This window comes from Seriola dumerili, unplaced genomic scaffold (genome assembly GCF_002260705.1).
Source record: "Seriola dumerili isolate Sdu_G_001 unplaced genomic scaffold, Sdu_1.0 BDQW01000291.1, whole genome shotgun sequence".
NCBI classification, from domain to species: domain Eukaryota; kingdom Metazoa; phylum Chordata; class Actinopteri; order Carangiformes; family Carangidae; genus Seriola; species Seriola dumerili.
The window spans coordinates 1,114,559-1,132,223 of record NW_019174546.1 but is presented as its reverse complement, the minus strand read 5'-3'; the positions used below and the strand labels follow the sequence as shown (position 1 = coordinate 1,132,223).

The 17,665-nt window shown below is 38.3% G+C and overlaps 1 protein-coding gene across 1 annotated transcript; it reads left to right on the top strand.

Annotated features, from left to right (window-relative positions):
• The first annotated feature begins 8,849 nt into the window (after positions 1 to 8,849).
• LOC111231108 (cathepsin Z-like) lies at positions 8,850 to 13,218 on the top strand. Its single transcript, XM_022758105.1, has 6 exons — positions 8,850 to 8,995; positions 9,849 to 10,012; positions 10,255 to 10,434; positions 11,250 to 11,400; positions 12,417 to 12,582; positions 12,791 to 13,218. Exons 1-6 carry the CDS (start codon positions 8,868 to 8,870, stop codon positions 12,902 to 12,904), a joined length of 903 nt encoding a protein of 300 aa, XP_022613826.1. The 5' UTR covers positions 8,850 to 8,867; the 3' UTR covers positions 12,905 to 13,218.
• Positions 13,219 to 17,665: the final 4,447 nt, after the last annotated feature.

Below are 17,665 nucleotides of genomic sequence, written 5' to 3'. Positions count from 1 at the left end.
GGCTCTGGGCAGCCCTTGTTGAATCCAGGTGAAAGTAGCAGGGGATTGTCTCTCTAGGGTTTCTGTTGCATCCCAAACTCTTGCGCTCTGTCAAATCCCAGAAAGCATCAAACTGGTGGTGCGCTCCGCCAAACGGCCACATCGGCTCTCCCTAATGATGACACCTGGACCCCAGTGGTTATTCCACAGTGAGAGATTGCGCATTTACGGAGGCTCGCCACAACAAGCATGTCACCGGTGGGTATTGTCACCATCATAGTTTAGTGGCTAAGAAGCATTAAAGTCATGTTGACGCTGCACAAATTGAGCAGCAGACTCAGGTGCGCAAGAAGCTGCGCTGGCACGGCGCGCAAAAATGCCGGAGAAATGAGCCAACAAGTCCTAAAGCCCAATTAACCTCCTTTTTTAAACTACAAAACCAAACAAACAAGTAACGTTCAAAAAACTAAAGAGTATAATTCCACTACTTTCCTATGAAACGTGATGAGAGCAGTGAGAATAACCGGATAAATGTACGCTTCCCCTTTTGTGCCCTTGGTAAAATTTGACTTTCTGACTTCTGGTGTGGACTGAATTCGCCAACAGGAGTCTACAGGACGAGGGTATGATTGACACCTGATCCGGCCAATCAGAAGTCTTGGTCTAGTAACCGGTCCGGCTCTCTGAGATAATTGGAAGCAAGAGGTGGGACGCGGAGATGGATGCGAACAGCACAAGTATTAAAAGACAACGTGTCACAAATGCTCAGACTTTCTTTGATTTAACAAAATATATTTTGATAGTTTAAAATTTAATCAGCATCTTTACAACTGAAAACATCAAATAAGCGCGATCACCTCTTTTTTTCCTATTTCAGAACTCACTTACCATTGCATCCCTGCAGGTCTGCTGTCCAGCTGTCTATTAGAGAGAAACAGCGACACCTACTGCTTTGAGACCAGCCTGCACCAAGGAGAACATCCTCTACAGATCCAAATGCGTGCCACCACAAAACAGGCCTGTCACGTTTCTCCTTGGAGGCAGGAAAATAACTTTACCAAAATGTTTTCATTTCTTGAAATAATTATGGACACTGTATCAAAAGCATATTCTCTGATTACACTTAATCCAGTTGTTTGCTGCGTAAACAAGACATGTACTATGACTCAAACCTCAACCCTGACGTGCCCCAATCTGGGTTTTTTTTTTTTTTCCAAAATCTCACCCACTAAAAATGTTGGGGACATAGAAAGTTGATTTGCATCATGCTGGTGTTAGGTGTCAGTTGTTGAATGCTATGACGTCCAGTGGTTAAATCTTTGTGACCGCTGCTGAAGTGTCCTCGAGTAAGAAAGACACTGCTACCCTCTCGGCTCCGATGCTGACCTCCTGACCTGAATGCCGAGGACAACAATCAAGAAGACAAGATACATCTCTGCTTCAGATGATCAGTGGGGTTAATAATATTGATATTTTTATGATCGGGAACAACACTGAAAAATAAGTAGCCTATACCTTGACCTTGTTGGTGTAGTATATACTGCAACTAACTTGGCAAATTAATGTTCATTAATTTAAATTAAAAACTTACCCTTCTTTTCTTTTCTTTATGAAAATGAGAATCAATCAGCACTACTCTCATGTCTGTGTCTCAGCACTTCCCAACGCCTGTGGGACTCCACTGGAGGGATTAACATCATTCTTCCAAAAGATTAGAGGCTTAAAATGAATTGATTGACATGGTGTGCACAGCAGAAACAGCTGATGTGAGGAGTCTTTGGCGATAGGACCCCATCGTGCCACCATCACCGCATGGGCCTGTAATTAATGATTATTCGTATTGTGGACTAATTTGCTGACTATTTACTCGGGAAAAGTCAGAAAATAGAGAGAAAAGTCAGTCGTGATTACCCAGAGTCCAAAGCAACACCATCACAATCTTTGCTTTTTGTTTTAAACTAGCAGTTGAAGCTGTCAAATGTTGAGTAGAGGTATGAAGTATCATAAAATGGAATGAAAGATGTTTTCCTCTTACTTAAAATTGAGATCAACTGAGCCTGAGTTTTATTACATGTCACAGAGAATGATATATAATGTATTTATCATGTTATTCCACTCATTTTTTAAGTTTTGAGTCATTAATGAGTTACTGAAATTTATGGTAAAATATCATTAAGAGAGATGCCTGGAGCTGCTCCACTGTACACTGGAAACCGGTGTTGACTCATGTAACATTTGCTTGAGTCTCTGTCGCTTCATTTTTGAATAACGGCAATAATTTCGTTCCAGAGTCTGAATATTGTTTTTTCCTCATTTCAAGTCCATTTTCATTAAAGCTCTCCATTAGCATAACACCACAGACATGATTGATGTTATTCCTCTGTGTTGGGGTTACAAACCAATCCTCCCATTTACAAAACAATCTGATTTAGCACAAAATGTATGTTTTTGATAGGCTTGAGGAGCATTTAAGAGCATAAAGGAGCAGTAACCAAGATATTTCCTGGGAACGTCCACAAAATTTAAACTAAAAACAATTTCACAAAGGGAATATATAAATTACTGTGACTGTTTTCCCCCTTATTTCTGAAATAAAAAACACTTAAAATTCCACTTAAGGTTGTTTATCACCACTTTAAAAAGAAGCTGCATTCAAGAACAAGCTAAAGAGGGCTGACCTCATGTTTATTTGTTGTGTATGGATAAAGAGGAGCAGCCAAGTTTTTACTGAAGCATTAACATATGATTAAAACCAATCAATCAAGCATGCTTTGATATGTTTAACAACTATATTGACAAGGAAATGATCCATGCTGTTATTTCCTCTGAAGTGCATTAGGCTGGAGAGAAGCAAGGTTTGATGGGAGTTGTCAGTCCTCCACGTGGAAACACAGGGCACTTAAAGCCGCAAAGGTCCTGCTAGTGATGTGATGAATCATCATTTGGCCTAATCACCGAAATGGATTCAGTTTATGAAAATAAGAAAAACAAACAGCTCAGTGCTGCTGAGGGAAAAGCTGACTTTGGGAGACCATCAAAAGACTCGCTGCCCTCCCCTGCCCTGAAGCGTCACTTCTCCCTGGAAATCCAGACCGGCTGGTTGCTCTGCAGCAGCGGTCATGTGGGAGCAGTCAGAGAGTCACCACCAGGCCCCTGAACTGCAGCCAGCAATGATCAATAACCGACTTCAAAACATGTCAGCCCTTGATTTGTTTCTGCTGTTTGAAGCCCAGACCTGCTGATCTAATCCCTCAGATGGATGTGAATTTTAAGTAACATTTGTCTTTGATCCATTATTCATCCGATTCTTGAGAGAGAGTTATTGATAAGCTCTCGGGCCAAATGGACACAACAGTTTTACACTGTTGTAAGCAGTGGAGGTTCAGGTCAGTTGCTCCCGACTCACCTGCCTCACATTAATCTCAGAACTGTGAAAAATGAAACAGGAATTATTTGTGTCTTTAACACTGAAGCCCCCCGAAGAGAATAGTGTTGAAAATTCATTTATGATAGCCTAGCGGTATTGACGGTCTCAAGATACCCATGTAGTATGATCATTTCAGCACACAAGGAATAGTGTGATTTATAGTTGAAACCATACTGAAACTAGGATGGGAAGTATACCTCTGCTGAGGTGGGTTACGGTTTGCAATGTAAACGAAAGCAATAAAAAACTAATTCCTGGGTCTGGCCCGTATCTTCACCAAAATTGAGTGGGTTCTTCCCTGGCCTATGAGCCATCCCTTCACCAAGTTCGGTGTAAACTGGTTAGCTACTTTTTGCGAAATTACTCTGACAAATAAACAGACACCGGTGAAAACATAACCTTCTTGGTGGAGATAATGAGAATAAAAGTCTACAGCTACACTAGCAGCTCTATAAGGCTGTATTTAAGGACAGTGGTCAGTCAGTTTTACAGGGACTTGGTCATAAACCAAATTCTGACCTGATGATGGCGCTAAAGCAAGCAAGGTCAGGGGATCATCAAAGTTATCACAACTCATCCTGAGAGGAACATGGATATCTGTGCCAAATGTCATAGCAGTCGATCAAATAGTCTCAATTTCACAAATGTCAACCTCATGGTGGCGCTATAGGAAACATCAGAAGATCACCAAAGTCATTAGAATAAGTCTTCTGAGAACCATGAACGTCTGTACAAAATTGTCTGCCAGTCCATTAAGTAGTTGTTGAGATATTTCAATCTGGAACAAAGAGGTGGACTGACCAGCTGACAAACTGGCATGGCTGCTAGCACGCCTTTAGGTACATAGATTACATATCACTAAATATATAAACACACAAACAGAAAATAGCAGTTTATGAGGATAAAATACCTTGCAACTGCAAATTAACCTTAAGCTATTTTGATTTGTTGAATAGATATTAGATGCTTTATATTCTACATTTCTATTCCAACATGAAAAATTAGTCATCAGGTGCCACAAATGTATTGGACATAAATTGCAGACATAACATTTTTCTTTTCCAAAAATGGTCCTTTCAGTTTAGTCTGTCATAAAAAATACTTAAATGATGTGGACAAATATATAAATTATGTGTACAAAGTGTATTGATTATCTCCCTAAAATCTAATTGCATAGGAATCCTAAAATATTCATGTGAGCAGAGAAAATCTATGTCAATGCTGAATTTCTTGTAATTTCACTGAAGAGCCTACGCCGCCAGTCTGCAGCAGCATTCGCAAAGAAGAAAACACAAGTGCAAATGAGATTAACGGCCAGATTGCTTCAATATCGATCCACGAGAGAAATCCAAACTCTGTGTGTGTGTGTGTGTGTTCAATATTCACATGGATGCACTTTCCATGCACTTTAAAGGTGCTGCTGCTTAAGTGGGCTGTTTAGTGTCTTTCTGTGGTGGCTGCGGGTAGATCGTCTCTTTAGGAATTTAGAAAGATATATAACCTATCTTGCTGTCATATGAAAACCTGATAAATCTAAAAATAAATCATAGCCTGTATATGAAAAATACAAATACAAATATATGCTAATCAAGCTCAATCAAACAAGGCAGTTTTTATAAAATTATTCAAAACATGACAGTTTGAAATTAAAGGTCTTTTTTAAGCCATTATGTAACAAGTAGACTATCTACAGCTACGCCTGCAGGTCTGTGAGGCTGCACTAACAGTGGTACTTTCAGCTAAATGCTAACATCAGCATGCTAATATGCCATTATGCTGGTTTCTAACATTTGCTAATTACAGCTGAGTCTGATGGGAATGAGATTAGTTTTGCAGGTATTTGAAGGTGCAAGAAGATGAGTTAATGGATCACCGCAGAGATTATAATCAATCTTAAGAAGCACATCAACGGCTGTACCAAATTTCATGAGAATCCATTCAATGGTGATTAACATAATGCACTCAAAACCACAAATGTCAACTGCATGATAGCTGTAGAAGTCACCCAAGTCAGTATGATTCAACATCTGGGGACAACGAATGTGTTTGCAAAATTTTGTGCTAATCCATTTTATTAATGTGGAGATATTTCAAGAGAGAGGTGAAAATTTTGAACCATTGGTGATGTTAGACCAAAAGTCAGGGGGTTTCCTCTCTGTGTAAAATTGAATTACTTTTTATCTGGTCGTTGTTGAGATATTTCAGTCTGGACGAACTGACTGGCCCAACTTTGCCATTCATAGATATTCAAAACAATTATAAAAAGGCAGTCTCTGCAAATGTAATAGATAAGATGCCCTATATATTCAGAAAGGCGAGACAAACGGACAGAATGGAAGCTATTTTATTCTTGCAAACTGATGCAGGATAATGGCATTCATTAACTGATGACTGAAGTGGTGTCATCAAGGTTTCTATCATCTCAGCGTTTGGAGGCAGGAAGATGCTCATGTTAATGCACATACCCAGGATGTCGGCCTCATCATAAAGAAGTGATATGTTGACAAACATCTTGTATTACCTCTGGGCTGTTTCTAACATTACACTACATCTTAAAAGATTTACAGCACTCAGACTGAAGGACTGCCTTATGCTCTTAGGCCAAGCATTAAGGAAGACTGTTTGTGCCTCTAAATAACTCCCAAAGCAGGGAAGAGTTTAGCTTTTAACACAACAACTATGTCCTAAGAGGTCAAAGGTCATCAGGACTTCAATCCTCTGGTCCTGCAGCAGACAACAGTGTCTATGTTACTAGACACAATGGACTTCTTAGGAGGAGTGGGTGGTGTCTGCTCTCAGAGAAAAAAACAGAATAAGTGACGCCGAGTGTTCTATGATTGAAATGCAGTGGACTTTTAGTCAATTAGATTCAGACAGAGCAGATTGCATCGTTATTATCTTAACCTTTCATCTAGTGACTGTTTCCAAGTTTGTTCGCTACATTATTTTAGGAGCTTTAAACACAGACTGATTAATTATCTGAGGTTCGCGACTCCTTCTGGGAACAACCTTCCGATCCTTGCTGTCACATACATCATCATTATCTGATGTTCAGAGTCATGATTCAGTATTTACCCTGTGACGATGTGCTGGTTATATTATCGTTGTACCAACTTCACCTCAGACCCCTTACTGCAACCAGTGATTTCAGAATTACTTTAGACATCCCCCTGAATCAATAGCTGTCCAATAGAAAGCAGCAGAAAATTTAAATACTTGAGTGAAGTAACTCAAGAGTTTAGCTGCGTACGTACTTGAGCAAATACTTTGCTTCTTCGCTAAAGAAATGCACTTTGTTTCTTGCTGCTATTGGTGAGAGTATGAGCAGAAATTATTTTGGTCAATAGTGGATGGTGTCAGAAGAGATACTAGTAATTCTGCTTCCTCTGTGATCAGTCTCTTTCCATATGATGATTGTTGAGTGCCTCGATGCAATACATATACATGAATACATGAGCACTCAGTGGCACCTAAATCTCATAAGTTTCAGGTTGGTGTAAGTTTTTTATTTACAAAGATTGCTTAATTATTGGCTCACAGTCTGCCATGTAATACTCATTTGACTGATAACAAGATATTGAGACAATTCGGACACAATCCTCTATGGAAGAATTACTGTAACCTCTTCTTTATGTATAAATGAGTTGTAACATGATGACTTTATGAATTACTCATAACATTTCATTGTGTGGTCAGTTACAGTTGACTAATGTATATAAACTTGTTACCGTAGGAAGAGTGGTTACATAACCTTAGAAAATTAAAAACATACACGTCATATGTGTGCTCTGCTACTTAAACAAATAGCAACGCACCCCTCGCATAATTCCCAGCATACCTCCACACAGTTTTCACCTGACTGGAGATCTAATTAGCAAGAGATGAGTGTGCAGAGCATTTCATTTGCGATGTAACTAGTTCTTCTCATATCAGTCCAATCTGGGTTGTGACCCAGGAGAAGACATCTAGCTAATTCTTAGAGCCCATCTCTTACAGTTTACACCAACATCAACACATGAACATCCTCTCCTCTTACTGCTGGACAGCTTTTACATTGAGCTGCCCAGCATCATCATCATCAACAACAGGAGAAAGACCATGAATTGAAGATGGATTACACAACATACAACAACTGGTGAGTAGTGTTCCTGTTAAGGGTTCATTAGGTGCCTAATGCACATCTAATCAGATTCTAGTTTAATCATTAAAAGTACAAAAAATAGTGCCCCCCCCCTTCACAGAAACAGACCTTGATTGAAGTTGAGCCTCTGTCTGTAATTTAATAACATTGTTAAGAGCTGCATAGTACCCATGATAACCCAACCGGTCATCAGGTGCTGCATTAGGTGTAGGCTAATGTGATTGTAACTGGGAACTGACTGTGCTGTTTAAAAGTTTCCTGCTGAGCCTGCAAAATCTACTCTGCTGTTTTTATTTAGTGGACATTGTTATTAGATCACTGTGGTGAAAAGCAAAAAGGGTCAGCAGAGGGAAGGGATAATGACAATATAAGTATGAAAATTAATATGAAAAGTAAAATAATTCTTAATAACAATTACAACAATATAAACTAAAATATTACAAATAGTGAAAAAAGTACATGCTCAACTTTTTAATTAGAAATTTCCAGATTAGATATGAACCATGCCAAATTATTTTAATATACCTTAAGTATCCAAAGTAATGGAAGTCAATCTGAAGTATGTTCTTTTTTATTTAGTATTGTTGATGCATTAACATAGACAGGAAGCAGTATTTTGATGTGAAAGTTGGCCAAGTGGAACACATCCATATAGTACTGGGGAGAGAATGAAAAATCTTAATCTGGAATAATGTACCACTTAGCCACACTTTATTCAAATATGTTCATATGTTTCTTTTCATCTGCACATACACTTAGAGCAATTTGAAATTTATTTATAGGAAAGAAATTCTGTCAATAAATCAAGAACAACAAACAATGTTCCTAAATTTAGACTTCTTTAACTTTTAAGGATCCATGAACAGTCTTAAATCACAAAACCTGCCAATCTTCTGTGCACATTGTGAAGGTCATTTGATGCCTTCTTCATCTTTTAACATAGCTTTTTATTTATTATATACTGCCCCTGTTTTAGTTACAAGTGTGTGGCTGCTATGTGTTTATTATGTATAAAGAATTATTTTGTCTACTGGAAATCCCCTGTTCTGTATTGTGTTATACTGTGTTTTTGTATCTTCTCCTATGACCACATATTTTATCATTTTGTTCATGTGTTTTACTATATTGTCTTTCATTACCTGTTAACATCAGTATCAACTTATGGATGTGTACAAGTGGAGTTGAAGTTGTTGACAAACACATTAATAAACGCATATCTGCTTACGGCATCTGTGCTGTTCAGTTGAGGGTGTCGTGATCGTTCTGACCAACAGGGGGCGCTGTCTGCGCGCGTGCATCAGACCAGGGAGGCGAGCCAACATGGCGTTCTCTGCTACTGTTCCGCTTCTGTTTTGTTTAGCATCGTTTTCATTGCGAATTAGCTCCTCCGGACTTCTAACTGAGCCTTGTTACAAACCCATCAGAGACCATAGACCAGACTCGGTCAAGTAAGTGACGAGAAATGTACAGTTTCTACTGACACCTCCACATTTCAGTGTTGTTGTGAGTGAGCTATCGTTACTCCTAAGCTGTGATTTAAAAGAGATAACATATTAACGTTGGGACGTTAACCGTCAGCCGTTGCCGATTTATTATCAATAACGCTATAAATAACCTTAATTTTCATAGTATTCCCACAAACCTATCTGTATTTATGAATGCGTCTGTATAATGATTTTGTCATAGTAACTTCACAGCTAGTGACTCAGCCTGGTGGTATTATTAGTAACTCAAGAAAAATGAAAAGCATATTCATTAGCTTGTGTGTTTATAGGTCAATTACCTCAAAAAGTAGTCATTTTTAGTCTCTTTAGGGTTATTTTGCATCTCTTTCTAATCATTTTCAGTCTCTTTCCTGTAATTTCTTGTCTCTTTATGGTCCTTTTTCCTCTCTTTGGGATTGTTTTGCATCTCACTGAGCTCCATGAATATCCAATAAGAAATATAAAGACTTCATACTTCAAACATGAGAGGTCAGAGGGGCCCTGTGCCTGTGCCCCATAGGCCTGTTCAGTAATCCATACATGGTTTTTACACTTTACTTAACCAATATATAACTTACAATCAAGTGAATGATTAAGTGGTCTCAGACTTTTCGACCCCACTGTGTACATATATGTAACATGTGAAAAAAGTGATAATTTCACGTACTATCTATCTATCAAATGATGTGCAATCTGTCTGACCTACATGACCACACTGTCCTGAGAGGAGATGTAATTAGTCCCAAAGTGAAAACACCTGTGTGAGTGAACATTTATTACAACAAAATAAAAGAGTCTTATCCTTCACTTACTGTAGGACACAGGCCCGGCCGCATGAGTATGTGACGGTGTCGGACCTTCCTCCATCGTGGGACTGGAGGAACATCCAGGGGAAGAACTATGTGAGCATCACAAGGAACCAACACATCCCCCAGTACTGTGGTTCCTGCTGGGCCATGGGAGCCACCAGCGCATTAGCTGGTAACCACGGCAACGGAGGGAGGGAGGGAGAAAACAAGATAAGAAAAGAGGGATGGATATGATACCAAAATGTATAATATTATGTAATTTCAAAATATGCTTATTACACAGTTTGTTACTGCAGTTTTTGTTAACTGCATTGTCATAGTGAGTATGAAGAACAACAACAACAAAAGAAAGAAAAGACCAAGGAAATGTTACCATTTCAGCTTGGTAATATTTATTATATGCTTTTGTCCAAGACCGTATCAACATCAAACGTGGAGGAGCGTGGCCGTCGGCCTACCTGTCAGTCCAGAACGTGATCGACTGCGGGAAGGCGGGCTCTTGTTATGGAGGAGATCACCTAAGAGTCTACGCCTACGCCCATGAGAGAGGCATCCCTGATGAAACCTGCAACAACTACCAAGCCAAAAACCAAAGTAAGAAATATACAGTTTCTCCTATGATAACTATGTCTGCTGGTAAAGTTGCACTATATTGCAAAAAATATGTGGACAGAGATACTTTTAGTCTGGGGCTATCTTTCATTTTTGATGGTTAGTTCTAATAAAGAGAAATCTTAAAGAAACTGTATGCAATTATATTCTAGACCAAAATGTGGTTCCAACTTTGTAGCAACAGTTTGGAGAAGACCCGTCTGTGTTTCAATATGATGGTACTCATGAGTACAAAGCCAGGTCCATAAAGACATGGTTTTCCCAGTTTGGTCTGGAAGAACTTGATTGGCCTGAATAGAACCCTGATTTCAACCTCATTCAACACCTTTGGGATGAACTGGAACACTGAGTGTGAGCCAGGCCTTTTCATCCATCATCAATGGCTTATCTCACTAATGCTCTTGTGGATAAAATGGGAGCAAATCCCTGCAGCCAAGTTCCAAAATCTGGTGGAAAGCCTGAAACCAGAAAAAAAGTTGAGGCAGCATATTAATACTATGAGTTTGGAGTGAGATGTTCAACATTCATGTATGAGTGTAATGGTTTGCTATCAACATATTTTTTCCATTTTAGTGGAAGAACTGATGACCTAAAGTTATCTGCAGTGTTTGTTTGTTTTTTTTGTTGTTGTCATTTTCAAGATAGACATCTCTTTAAATGGTATTTGATTGCTTTACATGAAAGATTTCAAACATTAATAAGTTATGGAATTACTTGTAAAATGAATGTTGCAGTGCTGCACTCTAAATAATTAAAACACAGTCTTGTCTTTTTATTTTGGTCTGGATGGTGCACAGAGTGTGAGCTGTTTAACCAGTGTGGCACCTGCTCCTTCTTTGAGTCGTGCGCTGTCGTGAAGAACTACACCGTGTGGAAAGTGGGAGACTATGGAGAAGTTTCTGGAAGAGACCAGATGAAAGCTGAAATTTACACCAACGGGCCCATCAGGTAGTGTAAGTCATCCTCCCCAGTCATTTCTAATTATTCATCCACCTACATCCTCTGTGTGAAGGAGGAGATTCAGCCTAAACTTTTCACAGAGCGCTTCTTAGTCATAGTTTGATTTTTATTAGTTATGTATATTTAATAATATTAAACCCTTTGAGGACATTATACAGCACTGACTGTACTTTTATTTCACTCAGATAAGTATTCAAATACAGTGAATTATATGAATTTAAAGCCATAGCATAAAATTGAAATGATCATAAACAGACGTCTATGTCTTTCACAATTTATTTGTTTTAATAAACACAGCTGAACTTTATGTCACTTAGCAATTCACTATTCTTTACAATATCTTGCCCATATATAATTTAACAACCTGAACTAGCTGTGATTCTTTTAGTGAAGGTTTGGCTTTGGCAGCTCTATATTGTATTTAAATTAATTCCATGCAGTATTAACAAGGTCTTAAAAAGTCCTTTCTATTACCTGCAAGAACTTGTAATGTATGGCCTTAAATAAGGATCAAAAAGATTTTGAACTTGTGGATTTATTTTCATAAATAATGTGACAGCCTATAGTTTTACCCTTTGTAAACCTGTAAGAAAACATTGCCTGAGAAATTCTAGTTTGTGAATATGATGGTAGTTTTAGAAAGAAAACAATGAGAATGTCTAAATAAAATATGTGCACAAATGATATCTACACTAAGACCTTTTGGGGAAAAGAACTGCTTTTGTGAACATACGAGAGCAGCTTCAAAGCAGAAACTGATGTGTGAAAAGGTTCTCACACTGCATACGACACATTTAAGTTACAGTACAAATTGTGGCTTGTGCAGCCAAAAGCAGAGCCAAAGCTCAGTCTTGACCCTTCTTTGAGTCTGTAAAGTGCTCTTTCTAAGATTTATCACAACACTTTAAAGAAATGTGAAAAGATAACAAAGACTTCCAAAAAATGTTTCAAATGTTACTTCAGCAGGTTGCAGAACTTCAGAAACTCCTTTCTCTGTCTTTCAGTTGTGCCCTGATGGCCACCGACGGCCTGGAGAAATACTCTGGAGGGATTTTCTCAGAGTTTCACCCCCTCTCTTTACCAAATCATATCGTGTCTGTGGCCGGCTGGGGTGTGGCAGAGGACGGGACCGAGTACTGGGCTGTCAGGAACTCCTGGGGAGAGTTTTGGGTTGGTTTTCTTCTCTCTGCACCACACCCTGCCTGCACACCCTGCCTCAGTCTGAAGCTAAAATTTGCACACAAGCTTCTCTCTCATAGAGATAGTGTTCATGTGGAAAGATTTCAGGAAAGAACAGTCAGGGTTTTAAGTCATTTTCACTGACATTGTGCTTCTTGCTTGCAGCATCAATAATGTTGTGTTGTCTTTTTGTTTTCAGGGAGAACATGGATGGGCAAGAATAGTCACTAGTGCCTATAAAGGAGGAAAAGGCAACTGGTTCAACCTGGGTATTGAGAAGAACTGTGCATATGGAGACCCTATTGTTACATAGACACCTCGACAAACTGATAGACTCTAGTTGTGTCATGTTGGGCTTATTGAAATAACTGTTGATGGGTTTATACCACTTTGGGTAAAGTGGAAAATTAAAGGAGTAGTTTAACTAGTTGAAATAAGTTTGTTTGTTTTCTTGCTGAGAATTAACCCAAAGTTTAAAAATGCCAGTTTGCTGTTTTACTTTGGGTTTTTGCCAAACTGTTTCTTGGCTCAGAGATGTGCTTTGTGGAGATTCAACTGGTTCAGCCCAAGAAATAATTTGGCACACAGCTGCTGGTAAAACCACAACATGCAGCTTTTACACTTTGGTTTCAGTACAGATAAAACAAAAGAGTTAATATGTTGATTAGTGAGCTTTAGATTTGCCTGAAGAGTTTCCCCGTTTCCATTCTTTGTGCTAAAATAAGCTAAACTAAGATAATCTCCGCCTAGCTCTAGTTTCAACACAGACAGAGTTGACAGAGTGAATAAGATTATTTCAAACATGTCTAGCTTTAAGTTAAAGGAGGAAAGAATGGCTTCATTCTGATGTTCACTGATTTGTTGGACACATTAATTTTTCATAATTTATAGAAACACATGGAAAGCCTTGTAAAATTTTGTTGGATGAAGTAAAGTTCAGAGCTCTCCACAAGCTTAATCACAATCAGACTCTCAATTTGTATAAATATTCAAACACAGAATTAGAACATAATTCGCCGAAAATGCAGCCTGAACAGATTACCTGCTCCCGAATTCAATTTTAAGCTTGAATTAACTCCATCTGCAAAAACTGCAGGTTCTTCACCTCAGATCCACTATCACACATTTCTAGGGAAACTATTCCTCTGAACAACAGGCAAGCTGAGTCACTCGCATTTAAATTCACCTGTGGTGAAACAACATTGGCAGGTCTGAAGAAAGGGGAACTTTGCAGTTACACCCCCCACCCACACACACACACACACACACACACACACACACACACACACACACACACACACACACACACACACACACACACACACAACAGGATACTGTATAACATCTGCAGAAGCGGCTTCTAATGAGCATCTGAAGGATGAGCAGTTACACTAATGTAACATGAATCAAATCTGGTTTGACAGTATCAGAGAGAACTAGCACATACTGTAAGCAGCTCTCGCTAACATGAACAGGATGCTTTTTCTAATATGCATGAATGTGTTTTCTGCACACTTGAAGAAAATAGGGACACTGAGGTCACGTCCTCAGCATTTATTATTATTATTACTTGCAGACTAGTATTTTTAGACTAAGTATATTTAAATTCAACTACTTTAAGGCTGACAAAAAAATTAAATGATTAAACCTTTTATTCCGTTTCTCAGCAGTGTGGACGAACATTTAAAATGTTTACCTTTTTTACTTTGAGGAGTAAAAGTTCTAGGTGTGAAGAAAAATGCCTGACTCCAAACCACAGATTTATTTAAATGGACAATGTTTTGATCCCAGTCAGTTCTGCATTATGTGAAAATGTTTACAAAATGGTTACCACATCCACAAGTACACCAACAGGCTGACTGGCTCTATGATAACAGGAGTGGTGAAAAGAGCTCTCCACTGATACACATTAAGTTCAGTATTATTCAGCCTGTGAACTGTTGAATGTCTTCTGTGATTCTGGAGGGAACCACTCAAAGTTTAACAATATAACCCTAATGGTTTCATCAGTCATTACTGAATAGCATTATGGGAAATGCAAGGTCCAGTACTTTTGGAGTTTGAGCCGGAGTAGAGACTAAATGTCAGGATACCTCGGCCTCAGCTGCACAGACTTAGACTGCTTTTTAAAAAACGTCACATGTGAGTCCTGCAACTTTAAAAGTAAATCACTAAAAGGAGTTCTCCCTTATCCAGGGTGATAAACATGCCAAAAACAATTCAAGTACATAAATCCAAAAGGGTAAGGGTACAGAGGCTATGATATATATATATATATATATAGATGATATATATATGTGATATAAATCCACAACATTCTGGCAGGACAGAGAAGCAGCTACAGCAGCAAACGTCTCATCTCACTGTGCTGCAGAACAGAGAGGTTCAGGAGATCCTTTGTTCCCACTGCCATCAGGCTATACAACACCTATAAATAAAGTATCTATCTATCTATCTATCTATCTATCTATCTATCTATCTATCTATCTATCTATCTAACAGTTTTAATTTATTCACATTCAAATAGTGAATATGACAAAACATTTTCTACATACAATATATATGCATCAAATTTTTCTGTTAATATACACTAAGATAGTTGTATGTTACTGTCCAGAAAGCTATCAACTGAAAACTATACCATAAACTAAACTAAACCCATAAAAGAAAAAAGTTGAATTGCATATTGTGCATTGAACTGCATTATGCATATTGCATAATGTATCACTGTGTCTGTACTCCTACTCTTTAAGACTGATTCACCTCAGAGTCAGTGTAGAGGAGTTCACTTTCTCAGTAGCCTTGCACCTACATTTGATATGTGTATAATTATACACCTTTAAACAACATGTACAGACAATATCATTTAACAGTGAAATTAATGAAAAATAAATAGTTAAATAATTTCACAGACTACAGTTTTGATGTGTGGTAAATTTCTTGCTGGTTATGTGGGACTTCTACTACTACATATGATGATAATTTTCTTCATGAATTGATTGATTGAGTATAACATGCCAGAAAATAGTGAAAAAAGACCTTCATTATTCACTGAAGCCCAAAATAACACATTCTACCATGTATAGTGGGAGTCAATAGGCATCTAACAACAAATGTTTGCCCCAGGGGTTTGCCCCTAGGAGGTCAATCCAGCCATGACCCTGACTGTGCGTGAAAGCAGGATTTGTAACATAAAGGATTGTAAATTGCGTTTCTTGATTGTTTTCACTCAAAGGAGAGGGGCTTCAAATTAGAAATTCAACTCAGCAGTGGTGTGGTTTCATGTTGTTTGGTGTTTGGTGCTGATCGGTTTCAAGATTTAAAGGAGAAAGAGTTGACAAGGTTTCAGTTTAAATTTGAAGGCGAATACTCTTCATGTCCAAAAGGTCTGGTTGGGTGGAGCAAGGCCAAGCTGCACATCTGGAGGGGAGCAGTGTTTTTGAGTCTCTACCCTTTTGGTTTCTAGAAACAAAAATGCTCATTCTAGTGTAGAAGAATGAGCATTTTTCAAACATATGACATGAATCTTGAAAATATGAAAACTGAGATGCCTTTCCCTTGAATCATGCTGCCCTGCCTCATTTTCCCTCTGTGCTGCTGCTGCTGCTGCTGCTGTTGCAGTGCTCTACTTTTCACTCCTGCAGCTTCCTCTTTCTGGATGAGTCAAATCTCACTCTGAATGCCTGGGTGAGGACAGGACAGATGCGAAAGGTGTAAAAATTCCTTCTCCTCTGTGCATGTGTGAATAGACATGCATCTTACAAACCGACTGGTTCAGCAGGTAACTCTACTCTGAGGCCATAATTAGAACAGTGTTCGAGCCTTTTCCTGTGTGGAACTCCTCAGTGGTTCCAGCTCCAGAGCCGACAGAGAACTGCACACATACGCAGTCTCCTGGTGATTAGATTTCTGTTCTTAATCACTTAATCTCATTTGTCCCATAGTTGTTGGCCCCTTTCCCTCTGTCAGTATTTGTGGGTTTTTGTGAGCTGATGCCAGGATTACTGGTTACTGAGATTTATCAATACAACAGTTTTAATATTTTTTTCAGGGTGATAACTTGGCTTTTTAAATAACTTTGAGTACAAGTAGTTTTCTCCTGCCTACCCCCCTCCATCTCTTCTCCATCAAAAAAACAACAAAAAAAAAACATATAGTCAAGCTCGCAGTTATGAGCAAGAAAAGTACCGGAAGTTGCTGTTTTTTGCTTTTAAGTTAAGTTAAATTTTCCATGTCTGGAAAAAAAAATTGAGTAAAACAAAAAGTGAAAGTTATTCAAAAAAATAAATAAAGCATAGTCCAGTAGTGCAGTGTAGCCTAAGTACTTTTATTCAAGTAGGGAACTAATTGTAGGCTACTTCAATGCAGTTCTGAGGTACTTATACTTTACTTGAGTATTTCTGTATTTCCATTCTGTGCTACTTTATACTTCTTTAGCCCACTCCACTACATTTATCAGCCTCAAATTACTTTTTATAATAAATTTACTACAAAATGCATTTGATAAGATTATGGTGTCTCCCAACCTTTTTGCCTTTTGACCACCACACAAAAAAGTGTCTATAGTGTCAAAGAAACATCTCACCTGTAAACTAAGCCAAACATTTCATGGCTCCAGGTTTGCAAATGTTAGTTTTGTACTGTGTTTCCTTTTAATTATGTAAACGACTTGAATGTATTTTTAATAATTTTGAGGTGTGGACTCTTTGTTGGATAAAATAAGCATTGTGAATGAGCCTCTTTGGGCTCTGGGGTAAGTGTGATGGACATTTCTCACTATTTTCAGATTTTTTTACAACCCAAACAATCAGTCAATTATTAGAGAAAATAATCAGGAGGAAATAATCACTAGTCAAATTCATATAAAAAATCTGATTAAAATCAACCAAATACAACATTGAAATGCTGCTTACGTGTAATGTAGTGTCTTTACAGTGTGGTATTAGTACTTTTACTTAAAGATAACTGTCATTTTACCGTAAAAGATTGTCTTTACTGTTTTATTTTGGAAAAACTATCAGCGGAAGTGTTGCTTCTAGCTTGACCATTGAGAGCGGAGAGGTGCTGTGATCGT